This window comes from Tenrec ecaudatus, chromosome 5, assembly GCF_050624435.1.
Source record: "Tenrec ecaudatus isolate mTenEca1 chromosome 5, mTenEca1.hap1, whole genome shotgun sequence".
Lineage (NCBI taxonomy): Eukaryota > Metazoa > Chordata > Mammalia > Afrosoricida > Tenrecidae > Tenrec > Tenrec ecaudatus.
Genome location: NC_134534.1, coordinates 86,306,079 through 86,324,421, shown reverse-complemented (window position 1 = coordinate 86,324,421; position 18,343 = coordinate 86,306,079). Strand labels below are relative to the sequence as shown.

Below are 18,343 nucleotides of genomic sequence, written 5' to 3'. Positions count from 1 at the left end.
TATACTCATTGAAAACACTGTATGATACTACATTATCTTGTAAATCACACCAGCGCAGTAATTTCCAATGTTGGTTTTAAATGCCATGAAACATGACATGGTTTTCGTGTGGCCAGAAGTCAGTTGTCTCATTGCGCTCCTGTTACAAGCCAGCTCGACTGGTCCTTTAATTCCATAGCCTGGAGAGCCAAGTTTGCAGCCCTTTCCCGGTATAGGTGCCACCCACACCAGGCTTTCTTGGTAAGCCTTGCTGCCCTGCTGGGGCAGGTAACTGCAGTACTGAGGTAAATGTCACATTCCCTATTCCGAAAATCATGCACAAACTGGGTAGAAGACACTGACAGCTTCCCAATGATACACATGAAAAAGTTCAGACTTTGATACATATTTAATTAAAATAGAATAAGCATAAAACAAAAAGTATCAAGATAGTGTTAGTGCCATTTTTTGGGCAGAGAAGAGTCAACAAATGACCAAGAAGACATTTGAAGACAATTCCAAAGTAGCTTGGTTATATAATGCCAAAATTAGTTATTATCTCAATGAAATGCAGGCGTAAAAAGTTCATCCTGTTTAGTATAAGAATTTTTACATTAAATATATAGCAATCCATTTTTTTCAGAAAAGCGATAGCCGTAAATATAGAAAAGATGATTTCCATTATGCAATTTTACTAGAAAAATCTCAAATACAACTAAATAGCTATGCAATAGCTCATAAGTACCATGAAATTGTTCTAAGTTAGTATACATGTCAGCTTAATACGGAACTACACTTGGATTTTCAAAAGGCAGCAATAATTGTATTTTGGCTTCTATTGATGCTTAACACAGTTAAGCAGACAGTTCAAGCATATTAAGTGAAGGTAGTTAAAACTAAATGATAATCACAATGCTAATGCTTGCATGGAGTAAAATGAATGTCACTTAATTGGTGTTTATATACACACACACACAACTAAAAATCAAAGGTAACCATTCTAATTGTAATCGAGCAATACATTACAATACAAATATACCAGAGAAATAAAGTAGTAAGGTCAGTTTTCAGATCTTGAAGGAAAGTGACTGACTGTAACAAAGCTAAGCCTGAATCAGTCAGCTGAATCATTCTATCAGTTACCTTAATCATAATGGCTTATAGAAACATCAAGTTTCCAGTAGAGAAACTATTTTGTGCAAGTCAGTACATCTTTTGAAAGTTTCACATGTGTAAAACCAGGATAAGGCTACAACTGTCTTGAAGTGTGAACAAGATACAGATCACAAGAGGGTAAATTTCCCAGCCATGTATAAGGGAGAAAGGCAGGTCCTCATGCGGCATTTGCTTGTTGGCTCCTGGAAAGCTGCTTGTGCATAATACAGAATTGCCAGCGAAGTGAATTGGAGAAGTTCGGTTACATCTTCATTATGACTTGACTTTTACACTTCAGGAATGGAATGATCCATCAGGCTTTTCATGATGCTTGGTGCCATCCTGTAAGGATTGAATCACTTTTATTACCTACTGAGGCCTCTCTTTTTTCTTTAAAAAGTTTTATTAGACCAAGAAAATGTTAATTTAAACTAATACCTGTTAGCAGCAAGGGAGACTGGTCAGGGGTGGGAAGAATATCTTTTATAATGAGTGCAGATATTCCAGTTGTTTGAAAACACCTGGTGCGAAAGGTTATACTAAAGACATATAGCACTGTTTCTGAATGTTTGGCTAGAAAAGTTGGACAACAGGCTACATTAAAGCTGAAGATAATGATACCATGATTTTGGAGTGATGGGGAGGAGCTGAGGTAAGGGGAGCTAGAGGGAATCATCACACAAGGCGGAGACAAGCTGGGGGAGGGGCCCATTAATGGTTCATGGAAAGAGAGCACCAGGCAATAATTGCTTCACCCCACCCCCACTATTTCGCTTTCCGGAGTTGCTCCATACTTTACCCTAAAGGCAAAACAAAACACCTACTTGAAATTATATTACGGGTTATCTTCCACATTCAAGACAGGTATTCTAAAAGTAGGATGCTAAGCTGGCTTGGCAAGAACAGTTAAGACAGAAGCCAGGATTTTAAAAAAGCTCTAGAAAAAAAAAATCTCTTGACCCCTTTCTAGAAGTAACTCTCAAAAAGTTTGGGGTGGGGAGAGAAAAGACAATGTATTTTTTCTATGAATTTTTTGAAGCCCCTTGGCGTGGCCTCACTTGGCCATAAAGTGACACCTTTGCCCACACACTTCTAACCTCTTAGGCTGCTCGGGGGGAATTGAATTGTTCCTCCTATCGTGAACGACCCTGGTATGCTCGCATCAGTTTTATTGAAAGCTGAACGTTTTACACATCTTTTTCCCATTAGGAAGTGGTAGAATTTAGGGAACATATGATTAATTTTATTCCATACTTTGAAAGTTTTGAGGGGTCATCTTGATCCATTTCCTGAGACTTAAATAATTTACTTGAATTTTCCACATAAATTATAGTCCTTTAGGTAAAAGAGTTAAAGGTTTGAGAATTAAAATGAAAGCACGGTGTTGAAATCACGGAGCCCCAGATAGTTGAATTGACTACATACCGTTTAATAATATGTTCAAAGATGAGAGCAGGCATGATTGTGATAGTAACTACAGGCCCCGATGTTGACAGGATGTCTGCAATCTGAGCGTCCTAGTGAAAACAGAAAATTCCACTGAGACTGTACCCAGTAAGTAGAATACTAGCTACACATGGGACACACACATGCACACACGAAGGGAACCCCCCCCCCAAAAAAAACCCCACGGAATTGCACTGGGCAGAGGCGGAACTTTCACAGTACTGCTAGGTGAGTATCAAGCAACTTGCTTTGAATTAGGGCACCCAGTGGCGTCTCCTGGGAAGGTTCTCTCTGGTCACAGTGATTTTTTTTTTTTTAGTAAAAGTTTCACTCAAACCCCGTTTTTTGTGATGGCTGATTTAAGAGAACAGCATTATGGCTGTAAGATTTTGTTTCCTGCTCAAGAAAAATGTCATGGAAACTGCTGTGATGTTGAGCACAGTTTATAAGGACAGTGCTATGGGGAAAAGTCAAGTATACGAGTGGTTTTCTTGTTTCAAAAAATGTGAAATGTCGATTGATGACAAACCTCATTCTGTGTCAGTCAACTTCCTGAATGGACAAAATGTCGATCTGTACTGCACATGGAGTTCGGTCCACCTCGACAAACTGTTAATCAAGCATTGTGTTTAGAGATTCTGAAAAGATTGCCTAACAGTATGTGACAAAAAGGCCCTGATTTGTGGCAGACAGGGGACTAGTTTTAAAACCAGGACAATTCACCTGGTCACACAGCCATCTCAGTGCGCCAGTTTTGGGCAAAAACCAGCATGCCTCTCTTGCCCCACACCACTGACTCATCAGACCTTGCTCCATGCAACTTCTTTCTGTTTCCGTAAATGAAGAGGGACATGAAAGGACACGAATTTGACAATGTAGAGATGAAGAAAAAACAAGGTAGGTGCTGTCAGCCATCCAAACCACGGGTGTTTGAAAATGTTTCCAAGAATGGAATTGCAAATTTTTAAGTGTAATGGAGAGTACTTTGAAGGTGGTAAGTTGTTTTGTAAAAAAAATTTAAATACACAGATTTGAAAAATAAAATTCAGGGTTTTTTTGGGAGGGGGTACCCCCTTGTATCTATTTCTTTAATATTTTGATAATATCTAAATCTTGAATGATAGCATTTCTAATTTTTTCTACTTTACCTAGTTTAATACTGCTTATTAAAACCAGTTGATTTTATGCCTGGATACCAAACTTCTAAGTAAATTGCACTGGATAAATTAGGCCCCCACAAAAATCATCTTTTTATTACTGAACTTTCCCCTATACGTAGTACCATATCCCCTCTATTAACTGTATTCTAAAACAAAGTTTATGAAATCAATAGGCCTTACTTTATAACTCTGGAACTAAAGAGAGCCTTGAAGAACTTCAGGGTAGGAGAAAACAAATTGCTGATATATAAACAAACTGAATTATTTATTACCTTCCTGCTTGTTTAGAGGCAAGCAATCATTCAAAATGTAATTAAAATCTCTACAGAGATCTTAAGTCAGAGCCCCCATTAACTACCCACAGAATTCCACTGACTAGCCAAGAGCCCAGTAGACAAAGCAGTGCTCCCGGAGTTTCTCTGCTTTGAAGGGCAATATCAAACAGTTCGGCTGAAACCGTCCAAAGAAAGGGACATTTTTGGAAATAAAGCTAGTAGAAAAAGACACCCTCTTTCTGTTCATTACCTTCAATCCAATGACATTCTGCCCATTGACTTCGCAGATGTTATGTTCGGTGAGAAGACCATTTCTGGCTGCAGAACTGTCTTTCACAATGGATGTTATTTTTCCATTTTTAAAGATAAAACCAACATGTCCAGTACTGTCCTTATGCATGGTAATAGTTCGTTCAAAGGGCCTGTAAACATGAGATTGCATTAAAAACTGAATTCCAAGGTAAATATGTTGTCAGGTTTCATTATACTCTAAATCTGCCTGACTGGGTACTTAGTTATAATAAATGAAGTGTTTCCAACAGGAGCAACTTGAATGTATATTCAAGAATATCTCTGAAAAGCATAATGATTTATTTAAAAGTCATAATGGTTTAACTGGTTTTCTAATGAAGATTTCCTTCTTGGGATAGCAAACACAATACAGTTCTCTAAACAGTTTATCAAAATGGTTTCTCATTTGTGAGGATTTAGCATTAAGAATGAGGCTTTAAACAAAAATCACAATGTCAGTCTCAGAAAACCCTGTGTTTGGGTAGCTATGGGTTGGAATTAACTCAATAGCAGGGGGCTTGTTTTCCCTGCATTGTGTTTAGAAACTACTTCTTTAAATACTGGACCAATATGGGCTCTTACTAAGATTTTAATTTGATTGCTGGATTTTAAAGAACTGCATTGGGATTAGAAACAGATTTCAACAAGATTGTAGGAATATGAAATTAAAGATAATGGAATTTTCCCATAAATGTTTTGAAGCCCAACTGTGACTTAAGAGTTCTTTATGCCTGTTTTTGTAAAGGCATACACTCTAACAACTACTCAAAAAAGACCAATTTTTGATTACTAAATCTGTTAATTTGCTCACTTGTCTACAAATCTCCTACCATGTGATAATAAGGGTTTTATGATAAACTTGTCTTTACATGGTATAATTCAGAACCAACTGTCTTCTTGATGTTCCAATCCAAATTAATGTTTGCACTTTCGCTTTGAAAGAAAATAGAAATGGCTTTGTGCTGGTCTTTCCTACTCAGGAAGCAAAGCTGGAAGAGACCCAGATTTATGAAAATTTGGATTAGAATGGAGAAAATTTAGATAGAAGTTTTGCTCAAACACCCCACTGCCCTGCCCTAGAAATTCTTAGAAAGCAAGGGCAGCATTCGCAATGCATGGCAACCAACTTGCCAAAGGATTTTTAGCAGAACTGGAAACAGCTGTGGTCCAGCAGACAGTGCTGTTTTGAACGTCAGTCATTCCCCACAGTCCTATCTGCCAATAATCCAATCTACCACATCACGGTCTGGAAGAGCTCACTACACCTCTTCCAAATTTCCCATTCCAGGTTTTAACCCATAATTTATCATTCCAGAGGTGTCACATTTAAAATATTTGGATTTGTTCTGGTTTTGTTTTACTACATAACTGAACCAGTTTGAACCAGTTTTTAACCCTTATAGTGAAAATGACATTCATCTATAAAACACTTACCCTATGTTAGAAATTCTTATGATACTGCATACTATCAAAGATGAATACAACAACTTTAAACGAGTACATCCTGTTAAACAGCCTCAAAGCTAATTAAGCAGTGGTAGGTTCCACCTCTACCACGTGTTACCACTTGTGGGGGCCATAGCAAGAGAATAAACGGAAGTCCATCTACATGCTAAACATTTAAAAGTTATAAACACCAACTGGTAAATAAAAGGATGTACTCTCCTACCGCGATAACGACAGCTTCATCACCCCCCAAAGGGTCAGTGACTTTTAAAGAGTCTTGGACTATTTGGAGTTCTGTGCTGATTGAGGCCCTTACACATATGTGTACAATCTATCAGGTATGTAAGCAGTCCACTGGAAAGTGGCCTTCAGACACTAGGCCTACTGAATTATTTCTCCAACAAAAATTCTCTTCTAGAAATGTGTGTAGACAGTCATAACTGCTTAGAGGACATATTCTTATAAACTCTGAAATGACGTGTATATCGCAATAGCACAATGCTATGAAAAATCAATTCATGTCAGAAAAATCTGTACCAAACAATTCCAAGAATATAGGACTAATAGCATTTCAAATAGAATTATTTAATGACTGTGAGCCCTGGTAGTGTAGTGGATTATGCTTTGGGATGCTAACTGGAAGGTCAGCAGTTCAAGTCCACTAGTTGCTCCAGGGGGAAAAGCTAAGGCTGTCTACTCCCGTGAGATTTACAGTCTTGAAAACCCACAAGGGTCGTTCTACTCTGTCCTTAGATCTGCGACGAGTTGCAACCAACTTGACAGCAATGAATTTGGTTTTGAGTGAGCTTACCTATCACGAATAGTCATGGTGATCTTCTCTCCAAAAGCCTGTTTGAGAACTTTGTGTGCTTTTTCTGAGTTCCAGCCAGCACAGTTTTCACCATTAATCTGGAGTACTTGATCTCCAAATTTAAGGCCAACCAAAGATGATGGAGAATTAGCCTGGACCAACTGCACAAATACACCCTAAGAATAAGAAAATAACTAGTCATTGACCACAGGTACATGCTATGGTTAAAAATGCTGGAAATTAGAACTGAACAGTTAGAAATCTACTCTTTTAAAATAATTTATGAGCAAAGTGAGTCAAGTTATCCCTTAAAGAAGTTAAAAAGTTTGTGAAGGATAGAATTCTAGAAATCAAGCCAAAAAGTAAGGTTTGGGTGGTAATTTCTACTGCAAGGCATTGACAAACCTGACCAAGCCTCAGCCACCTTTTCCTCTTAAAGATGAGTGAAAATGAAGAACTATAATAAACAAACGTACATGAATCAAATAGAATACCAAATTGGTATTCACAAATAATCATTATTCAGAGAGAGAGAGAGAGCAATGTAAGTGCTACAAGGTTTATTTCTTGTACAGCATGTAACAGTGGAAGCTTAAGGCTGGTTCACTAAAGCTGAAGGGTCCCTTTATTCATGTGTCAATGAAAAACATAATCTAATAAGATCAGGATTATAATTTGTTTTTCATCAGTCTTTAAAAACAATAAGTGTAAGAATTTTAGTCAAGTATTACTTTACCTTCCATTAGGTCAGACTCTAGACTTACAACTTGGTCTTGCCTATAAAGTAGTCAGATGCTAATGTTTCTACTTTTTAAAATACTGGACAGTGTTGGTAAGAGAATAGCATGGCTTCCTATTTCCCATATAAGTATTTTATAAAAATTGTAAGAGAAATATTTGACAGATTGGGGTTTAAAAGTTTAAGCATTTGTCACTATAGACAAAATAATACAAACATTTAAAAAATAAAATCTACTTAAAAGCCCAAAATTATGAGATAGTTAACAACACTCCAGTTCTTATAAAGAAATTGTTACAAGACACAGAAGAAAAGTAAGGTACTGAAAACTAAGTCCAAATATCTCATCCTGGTCAGAATAAGGAGAAAAATGTGGAACAAAACGCAAAATTACTGCGAAACAAAACCAAACCAGGCTTACTGGTCTGACAGAGACTGATGGAATGCCAAGAAGATGGGTCCCTTAGTCACTACTGAGGCCTGGAATTGGACTATCTCCCAGGACTCGGTTTTTGGTCTCTAGGGTGAACAATAACACCGAGGAGGTGTTCGATCCACCGTGTGAGAGATCAAAATAGCTGCACTTGTTAAGGGCACAGCTCAGAAGGCCAGAGTGCACAGGGAAGGAGCACATGGAAATAAACATGGGAAGGAAGCGGGAAGAGTGCTGTTGTGGGGACTGCAGTCAAGGTCATGAAGCAAAATGCGTGAATTGTTGAATGGAAAAATCAATGTGTTCTGTAAACTTTGCCTCAAATCACAATAAAAAGTAAAATAAAACAGAGACCCAATCCTGGCAAAGAGCAGCATTGTACTCTTAGCCCCTCAAGAGAGTGGGTAAGTTAGCACTTCCCAGTTCAACTCAGATGAGTTTTGTTCAAGTCATACATAGATTAACTGCCTTTCATCTTTATCACAATGCTAAGACGGAGGCTGTCACAATCCATTATACAATATTATTAAGATATAATAATTTCTGCAGATGAGTGAACTTTATTCAAGAAAAACTACTCTCACAAAAGGGAAAACGGTAAGTTTAAACTCTGCAACCTTAAAACATGGTACCTAAAAATGGATTAACTAATAGATTTTAAAATAGTCTCAACAGATCCACTATTAGAGAATCCCAAATGAAATTTTCAAATGCTAAAACATTACTCATTAATTAAACATTACTAAGTAATTAATTACTCATATAAACTATTAGACCACTTCAAATCCATTGAAAAAAACTTACATTATCTACTGATTTCAGCCTGAGGCCAAGTTTTCCTTCTTGATCTTTACACAATATAACTTCACGAATCCCTTGCTTAATTTCTGCTCTTCGAATTCCAACATCATTACCAGTTATAGGAGCCACCATATAATTCATACTGGAAGGTCTTACTACCAACTGTTAACAAAAATGTACAATATATCAAAATTTAAAGACACTCCATCAAAAAAGGTTACAATCATAATTCAAAGTAGTTTGGGCTTTCCACAACGTATTCAGTGACATTCCACATTTAATTCCTATAAAAATAAAATGGCATTATTCATATTTTATATACCCCATATTTATCAGCACCAATAGTCAATGTCTTCTTCTTGAACATACCGGCATCTGTCTTCAATTCAAATTAATTATTCTTATAAACTTTGTAGGTCCGTCATAAGATCATTTTGGAACTGACACAATATTTGACAGAGTTCTTTCATACGGTGTGAGATTTTCAGTCTCTGTAACTACCTCACAGTGCTGGGGACACAGTGGTCACACTCTCGGCTGCTAACTGGTAGATTTGCAGTTAGAAACCACCAGCTGCTCCAAGGGAGAAAGAAAGGGTGTTCTGCTTCTAAACGAATTAGTCTCAGATACTCACAGGGGCAGTTCCTACACTGTCCTGTAGGTCACTATGAGTCAGAATTGGTTCGATGGCAGTGAGTTTCGAATTTGGAAAGTGTTAGTTACTGTAAGGCTAAAAGAACTATACATTATATGGGTCCTGGCACACACAAAATGGTTAAATATTATTTCTTTTCTCCTTAAATAGACATCTATGGATTAACTACCACAGAGAGCTATATGAGAAATGATGTAATTAATTTGCTAGTTTATCCACTAGATAGTCCACACTTTCTTTGGTCTGCAAAAGTACTTTTTTTTCTAAATGAATAGTGAGGCGGTCTGTAACTTCGTTTGGAAGCATCTGAATTTCAGAAGTCTAATACCTTTTTATTTTACTTATATTTTATAATCAAATTGAATTTATTTACTTATTCATTCATTCATTTTTAATTGAATTTACTTTTGTTGCTGGAGAATTTTTAAAAGCTTCCCAAGTGAGTTTTTCTTTTCACATATTGCATTTTTCTCCTCTAGATAGTTTAGTTACTTTTGTAATATCTTCTTTCTCTCCTCATTTGTAGTTTCATTTAAGCCCTTGAGCTCATTTATAATAGTTTTAAAACTTCTTGTCTAATAGTTGCATAACAGAGGCAGTCCCAGTCTGTCCTAAGCCTTACTATGAGTCAAAATCTCTTTGATAGCAGTAAGTTTGGTTGGGGTATTTTGGTCCGCCATTTGGGAATCTCTTTCCAAGGACAGACTGTCCTCCTGGTCATTTTCCTGATGCTTCTTCACCTATCCCCCCCCTTTTTTTTAAGTGTTGTTCCTTTTATTGACACTCTAGAACCAGCCTTACTGCAAATTCTTAAGATATGCCAGGCTCAGCCCATATTTCTTCTGCCGTCCCAGTTCTTTCCCCAGCCTCCTAGGTTCTGATAAACTCACCCCCTTTCCTGAGCTGCCCTAAGTCCTAAAGGACATAGCTATTTTCTGCTATCACATGTAACCCAGCTTTCCGTTTTTCCTTCTATTCTCCAACCCCTTTATGTGTATAAAGTCTCATATTAAATTATCTTTGTTGAAAGACCTATTGTGATTCTTTTTTCCTAACTGAACACTATTATAAACAAGTTCTCAATATATATTTATTAGATATATCAATGAAATCATGCACAGCACTGGGTTGTGGCAACAAGGCAGGAAACTTTTGTCTTTTGCAGTCTAATAGACAATAGATACTGAAATAATTGCATAGGTATTAACTCAAATTACAGTAAGTGCTATAAGCACTATTTAGTAATGAATTTCAATAAAAAGGTTTCAGGTAAGTAAAATTTAGGTCTAAAATCTGAGATCTATTACAAAAGCATTAGATTTTCAAACAGAATGCTAAAAGCTTCTGAGCAAAGTAGAGATATGACCTGTACTCATGGTAACTCATCACGTAGCAGCTTAGTACTATTAGATATAATAATCAAGATGTGAAATACAGAAGCTGTGTTAGTCTGTGTAGACTAGAGAAACAAATCCAGGGAGATTCACACGTGTATAAGAGAGAACTTTATATCAAAAAGCAATTATATATTAAGAAATATCCATAAGTCTGATATTAGCCCATATGTCAGATACTAATTCATAAATTCCTCTTCAACCTCATGCAACACATGCAATGATGCCTAATGCAGGAAGATCTCAAGCCAATGGGAAGACCACAGAATCCAGTGACAATAGAAGCTTCTCAAGGGCTGGCTGGCATCAGAGTGCCTCCTTGTGGCTTGTCAACAGGAAGGTGAAGCAGGAGTTCCCAGAATCCTCAGGAGAAGGTCATGCCCACAGAGAAGCCTCACTGGCTATGACCTGAAAAACAGGCTAGACTCCACCCCTTCACTCAAACTGACATACAAGAAATATGGCCGGAACAGAATCATTAAGGCTTACCAAAACCGACTGCCATCAAGATAATTCCAAGTTATAGCAACCCTATCTACAGTTAAGGAAACAGCAAATATAGGAGCAGATATCATCTTTCTTCCATAGAGCAGCAGGTAGGTTTGAACCACTAACCTTAGGAATGAGGCTAATGCCTAACCCACAGCACTACCAGTAAATAGTCTCAGTCCTTCAATAAGTCTTAGTAACACTAAATGTAGGTGACAAAGACAAGCAGATTAGTTTAAGACATTTAAAGTCTTAACTCGTCACAACTAGAGCAGTGAGAGCACAAAAGTATACTAGCATTTAAAAAATCATACCTAAAAGAAAGTCTAAAATGTCTGAAAAGTCAATGCTAAAGTTATACATTTGTTGAGTTAATCACAACACAGATACTTAGGTATTTTTAGTAATTCAACAGTAATCACATTGTACATACATACCCCTTGCACTGGTGCTCCAGGGACCATGGCCATGTTTGTGCATATTTCTTCTTCATTTAGACTCAGACCCATGTACTGACTGAGCTCTGGATACAGTTTAGGATATAGATCTAATACAAATAAATGCATGCATGAATAAGACATTGGCAGAATCAACACACAAAATTCTCTTATTGGTATATACTTATATTTATATTAAAAAATAAAGATTGAATTATATATTAGGATTATCCCTAATAAAAATGTTTAGTAAAAAAATCCACTGAGGTTTTTCTATGTGTCTGTTGTTGGGAGGTTTTCCTTTCCTTTTTTAAAATTCATTTTATTGGGGCTCGTACAACTCTTATCACAATCCATACACACATCCATGTGTCAACCACATTTGTACATTTGTTACCATCATTTTCAAAACATTTTCTTTCTACTTGAGCCCTTGGTATTTGCTCCTCTCTCTCTCTCTCTCTCTCTCTCTCTCGCTCTCTGTTGTTGAATGAAATGAAGTACAGCAATGGGCCCAGCGCCATGGAATCCTCTGCTCGTGTCATGTTCCTCTTCATCCTGAAGCAGCTGGCTTGATAGAACGATGGAATGGCCTCCTAAAGACACAATTACGGTGCCAGCTAGGTGGCACCATCTTGTGGAGCTGGGGCAATGTTCTCCAGAAGGCAATATATGCTCTAAGCCAGAGACCAAGAGTAAAGGTAGTACAGAATGGGTAGTAGAAGAAGGAAGTTCTACCTATCAGTTACGACCATGTGATCAATTGCAAAGACTGGTTGTGACTGTCAGTATTTCTTCTTTATATGTACTTATTGACTATCTTTCCTTTGTTAGTGTACAATATACCAGATACAATTAGATTCAGTATGTTTTCATTTATATGTATGATAGATGTATGTTAGGTGTAAATGTGATTTCATTAACGTCTGGAAATTATATATGGTTAAAGAATTGTGTACGCATGTCAGATTGGCAAGGGGGAGGACTGTAATGTTAGGTTTATTGTGCCAATTAGGCCAACAGGAACATGTGGGTGTAGATTATTCAGGACACAGCTTGGAGGGCAACGAGATAAATGGCTCTGAAAGACCCGCCCCTTCTCTCTTGCTCCCTAGTGATCAGACAGTGCTAGAGCTTGAGGCTCCTTTGAGACCTGCCTCACTACACTGCTGGTGCATACATCACTTGAGCTTGAGGCTGGTGGATCCTGTTATCCTGCATAGCTTGAGATCAATATCCCATCGAGGTCTGTGTTACTGACTGTTGCTGACCCACCCTGCTGTCTGCTTCTTTGACCTAGAACCTGGCAGCCCACCACATGTGAGTTAAAAGACCCCAAGTATATTAACTGTTCCACAAAAGTGAGTTGAACTGAGTCCTCTGTACTACTTTGTGGACTAATTAGGTGTTACATTCCTTCACACTGTATAAACCTACCCTCTTGTATATTGATCTAAGTAAAATCTTAAGTGTGCTGGTTTTGTTTCCCTAGAGAACCCTGCCTAAGACAGTATGGTTTTCTTTATATGAAATCCAGGATAGACTGGGGGGAAATGGAGAGCTAACAATAATGAGTCAAGAATGCAGAAAATGGCAGACCTGCGTGTGGCCCAGGTAAGGACCCTGAAAATAAACAGCCTCTACCTTGAGACCCACTTTCACCAGGGCTGCGTCTGAACCTCCGCCGCAGCGGACACAGTCAGATGCAAAGGAAACCTAACTGCAGTCATGAGCAGCAACGGCTGCTTCAAGGGTAGGTGATCTGGCCACTGGAGCCGGGAGTACCCTGCTGGAGGAGGCCGTGGTTGTGGAATGAGAAGCCGTGGCACAGGTTTCCAGTTTGTTTCGTCTCTTCCAGACTTCTGTTACTGTTGTGGTGAGTCTGGTCATCTTGCCAAGGATTGTAATTTTCAGGAGGATGAAGCCTGCTATAACTGCGGTAGAGGTGGTCACATTGCCAAGGACTGCAAGGAGCCCGAGAGACAGAGAGAGAGAGAGAGAGAGAGAGAGAGAGAGAGAGAGAGAGAGAGAGAGAGAGAGAGAGAGAGCTGTGTTGCTACAACTGCGGCAAACCCGGCCATCTGCCATCTGGCTCGTGGCAGTGACCATGCTGAAGAGCAGGAGTGCTACTCTTGTGGAGAATTTGGACACATTCGGAAAGACTGCACCAAAGGGAAGTGTTACAGGTGTGGAGAAACTGGTCGGTAGCCATCAGCTGCAGCAAGACAAGTGAAGTCAACTGCTGCCGCTGTGGCCCATCAGGGCACCTTGCACGAGAATGCACAAGTGAGGCTACAGCTTCAGGATTTTCCTGTGTCGCCCCGCCTTTTGCTGATGGCTGGTTGTGGTCTTTTCTCTGAATCCTCTTCACTGGCCAGAGGTTGGCAGATAGAGGCTACTCCCAGGCCAGTATGCTTTACTTGCCCGGAAAGGAGTAGGGGGAAAAAAATCTACTTTCTGCATTTAACTACAAAAAAAGTTTATGTTTAGCTTGGTAGAAGTGTTATGTACAATGCTTTGTTAAAGAACCCCCTTTCTGTGCCACTGGTGAATAAGGGATTAATTAATAGGGAAGAGTCAGACCATTAGGCCCATTCTGGGTCTCTTGAGATGTTCCCATGTAGGAGATAAAACCAATTTTGGAAGTGTCTATGAAGTTCTGCAAGTAACTTTAATTTTAGCATTATGAGAGCGTTGGAGTATAGACCTCAGTAGCCGTAACATCATGCAACATCTGCACCAGGGTCTCCATAGTTGAGTGCGAATAAACAAAGAAAAACATGACTGTGCGCTAGAGAACCCAGGATAAAAGTTGCACAGGAACAACCTCATCACAGAGTTGGTGCCGAGTAATCACATGCCAAGGTAGACCACAGTGTTTCCTCAAAGTCTTAAAACTAAAGCCCAGAGTAAACATTGATACTCAGAGTTAGCATAACTTGAAGCTTGTTCAGGAATTGCAAAGAAATGTATTTTCACAGAAATCAAGATGTTATTTTTGTATCCTGTATCACTTAAGAAAACTGTGGTTCATTTATTGTAATCAGTTTTTAAAATTCAGATGGAAAAAGCAACTGAAGTCCTAGAAAATAGAGTGTAATTTTAAGCTATCCAATAAAGCTGTAGGAGGAAGGGGTAAAAAAATAATATAGAAAATTTTCTAAAATAGATTATGATGGTGACTGTACAAATCTTTAAAATATATTTAAACCACTGCATTGTTTGGTATGTGAATTATATGCCTATAAAAGTATTAATAAAATAAAATCTAAGACAAATTCAAATTAGCAATTTTAAAGGACACCTTTTGTCCCTGTAATTAAAAACAGAAAATACAGAAAATTTTTCAGGTGAAAAATGTTATAAAGCTTGTAGGAAAAAGGATCAAAGAAAAGGAAATATGGAACCCAAAGTTTGGCAAGCTCTCCTACAACAGGTTGGCTGGAAATTTCAGAAACCTCCTTCCCAAAGGTAAAGGTTGAAGAAGTTCCAAAATCAACAAGTAGCATGGCTCAATCACTAGTGATATGCAAAGCTTTTGCATAAGTTAATTAGTCACAGCAAGCTCAAATAAAATTTCATTAAGCCTGAGACAAATTTTCATATTCATAGCTCACTCTTTAATTAGGCTATATTTGAAATGTACATTTCCCACCCCTCTCTTAACACTAAGAAGATATTGTATGTCAAGTCCTTATTTTAAAAATACATGGCTTAAAAGTAAATAAATAAACGATCAAAAATACAAGGCTTGGGCAAAGGTGTTATAAGAATTGCAGTGGAAATACTGAAAGATCCTTGGGGGGGGACCCACAAAACTTGGCTTAAATAATTTTCATTCAAATCATTTCTGTTCAAGAAGAATGAACTCAAACTTTCAACCTACTTCCATCTTGAGAGAGGGGAGCAGATGCTCCTGACAGGATTGCTGGGTTGGCAGTGTTTGCTGAAAAGGCAGCTTGGGCCTAAAAAGAAAATAAGAAAATTCTAACAACTATACTTTAAACAATTTAAAAATCCTTATGTAATTTATAAGATAAACTCAGTACTTAGGAGAAAAAACTAAAACATTGAGGATTTATTCAAGAAAGTTTTATTACATAACAGTGAGTAATACATTTCTCAAAAGATATTTGCAAATCAGAAAAATAAATTTCACATATCTGAACTATAATAAAAATGAAGTACTTCTACATAGCTATGAACTAGTAAAGTAATGCTGCTTATTAATCCAGGAGTTTTTAAAATGCATTCTAAAATGACCACACATTTAAACCTTATTTTACTAAAGTTAAAATGTCAAACACATTCAAAACAGCTAAGAATCCTTTTTTTTTTTTGCAAGAATCCTTTTTTCAAATTGGTCATATCAATGATTAAAATTTTTTTTAAATAGCAGAGAACTCTCAACCAAGTCCACTGCCAACATGTCAATTCTGATTCACGACAACAGACAGCATTTCCAAGACTCTAAACCTGTAAGGTGTCAAATGGACTCATCTTTCGCCCATTGAGCAGGGGGGGGGGGGGTGTTGAACTGCAACCTTGCAGTTAATAGCCCAATACTGTTTAACCCACTGCATAACCAGGTCTTCTAAGAAAGGTTTAAATGGTTAGAAAGTATTTTATGAATTTACATAGACAGGTTGTATGCAATTTTGGTCCAAAACCAAAGCTTTAAAGAATGAAGATAAAAGGTTAAAAGAAATACCACCCCAGGCCCGTTAGCTCATATTACAAATTTTGCTGTAACATTTTAGTCAGTAATTAATAAAACTAAATACACGTTTTATATAATAAAAAATTAATACACTTGCTATTTAAGTGTTTGCTTCAGTTCAAGATGTCAAAAAGTTTAATAAAATTATATAATGGATTTTTCCCATGAACTTTTTGAATCATTCATGTAAAATTATAATTTATGGCACAGTATATTTTAAGAAAGCATACCTGAATTACTTTGTCTACTTTCAGATCTTCAAGAGATGGATACAAAGACATTTTTGCAGAATTTTTCTAAAGAATGAACAAATAAAAATGCATGATTCAAATGTCATTAAAATTTAGTGTAATATAACCAGCACCATATCTTGAATGTCACAGTAAATGTATATCATTAGAAACATTTATATTATACCACACATAAAACAACCTAAAATACCTAGGTCATATAGCAAGATGGTAACCAATGTTTAAACAAACAACAAAACCTCACTGCCTAGGAGTCGATTCTGACTCACAGCAACTCTATAGGACAGGACAGAATGACTGGCTGTTTATAGTAGAAAACCCTGTCTTTCTCCCTCAGGGGACAGACAGGAGGCTTGAAACTGATCATCCCACAGATCCCAGCCCAATGCATAATCGCTAGTCGACCTCTTAGTCCTTTTACCTGTGTTGAACTGTAACAATCATAGATTTTTTTTTTTAAGTTTACTGGCATATAAATCACGTATCATACAACTCAATAGTTCAATTTATTAGGAAGAGTTATATAATCAAGTTTTGAACATTTTCTTCATTCTTATATTAATTCAGCATTTTTAACTCCCCATTTCCCCCCCAGTCTCCACTGCCATACCCAAAGAAACCATTAATCCAGTTAGTCTCTGTAGATTTACCTATTCTAGATGTCATAGACAGAAATTTTTTTTAAATTTTGTTTTAACTAACAACAAAGTAAAACAGATAAAAATCCTCAATCAAAAAGAAAGCAGAAAATATTAGAAAGTAAAATAAATTTAAAAGGATCATAAAGGAGATCAAATGATAAAATGCATAAAATTTTTAATCATTTTATTAGGAGCTCATACAACTCTTATCACAATCCATACATACATTAATTGTGTAAAGCACATCTGTACATTCATTGCCCTCATCATTCTCAAAACATTTGTTCTCCACTTAAGCCCTTGGCATCAGTTCATTTTTTTCCCCTCCCTTCCCGCTCCCCCCTCCCTCATGAGCCCTTGATAATTTATAAATTATTATTTTGTCCTATCTTGCCCTGTCCGACCTCTCCCTTCACCCCCTTTTCTGTTGTCCTTCCCCCAGGGAGGAGGTCACATATAATCGGCTCCCCCTTTGCACCCCACCCTCCCTCTACCCTTGCAGTATCGCCACTCACATCACTGGTCCTGAAGGGATCATCAGTCCGGGAGTCCCTGCGTTTCCAGTTCCTATCTGTACCAGTGTACATCCTCTGGTCTAAAATTGGGATCATGATAGTAGGGGAGGAGGAAGCATTTGGAACTAGAGGAAAGTTGTATTTTTCATCGTTGCTACATGGCACCCTGACTGGCTCGTCTCCTCCCTGAGACCCTTCTGCAATGTCCAGTGGCCTACAAATGCGCTTTGGGTCTCCGGCCCGCCTTCCCCACCTCATTCACTATGATATTTTTTTTCTGATGATGCCCGATACTTAATCCTTTCGACATCTCATACACACAGGTTGGTGTGCTTTTTCCATGTGGGCTTTGTTGCTTCTGAACTAGATGGAAGCTTGTTTACCTTCAAGCCTTTAAGACCCCAGACGCTATATCTTTTTATAGCCTGGCACCATCAGCTTTCTTCACATTTGCTTATTCACCCAAAATGAAAAATTGTAACCTAACTGCATCTCCAACAATTCCCTTTCCAGTGCACTCTGCATGCTAGCAAGGCTGTTCACATCCCTGGTCCATGGTCAGAGGGGAGTCACCAGGGGCTCAATCCATGTATTGCCCCTTCAGGGATGTTTGGGTTTGTTTTTAACTGAAAGGGCTTTAAAATGGATAAAAAGAGAGATCAAATGATATTACATTTTAAACTAACTTACTTTTGGTAGAATTGA

The 18,343-nt window shown here is 37.7% G+C and overlaps 1 protein-coding gene across 2 annotated transcripts in view; it reads right to left on the bottom strand.

Annotated features, from left to right (window-relative positions):
• Positions 1–373: 373 nt before the first annotated feature.
• The window catches only part of SDCBP (syndecan binding protein), a 33,050-nt gene continuing 15,080 nt past the window's right edge, over positions 374–18,343 (bottom strand). Inside the window, exons 2-9 of one of the 2 annotated variants that reach the window (XM_075549698.1) lie at positions 16,462–16,527; positions 15,398–15,476; positions 11,512–11,621; positions 8,540–8,701; positions 6,564–6,739; positions 4,266–4,437; positions 2,560–2,651; positions 374–1,476 (exon numbers count right to left, since the gene is read on the bottom strand). In XM_075549698.1, coding sequence (XP_075405813.1) covers positions 1,422–1,476; positions 2,560–2,651; positions 4,266–4,437; positions 6,564–6,739; positions 8,540–8,701; positions 11,512–11,621; positions 15,398–15,476; positions 16,462–16,512 — 897 coding nt within the window. In that variant the 5' untranslated portion in view covers positions 16,513–16,527 and the 3' untranslated portion in view covers positions 374–1,421. The remainder of the gene's footprint in view (positions 1,477–2,559; positions 2,652–4,265; positions 4,438–6,563; positions 6,740–8,539; positions 8,702–11,511; positions 11,622–15,397; positions 15,477–16,461; positions 16,528–18,343) is intronic. The other variant, XM_075549699.1, reaches the window with a different exon arrangement.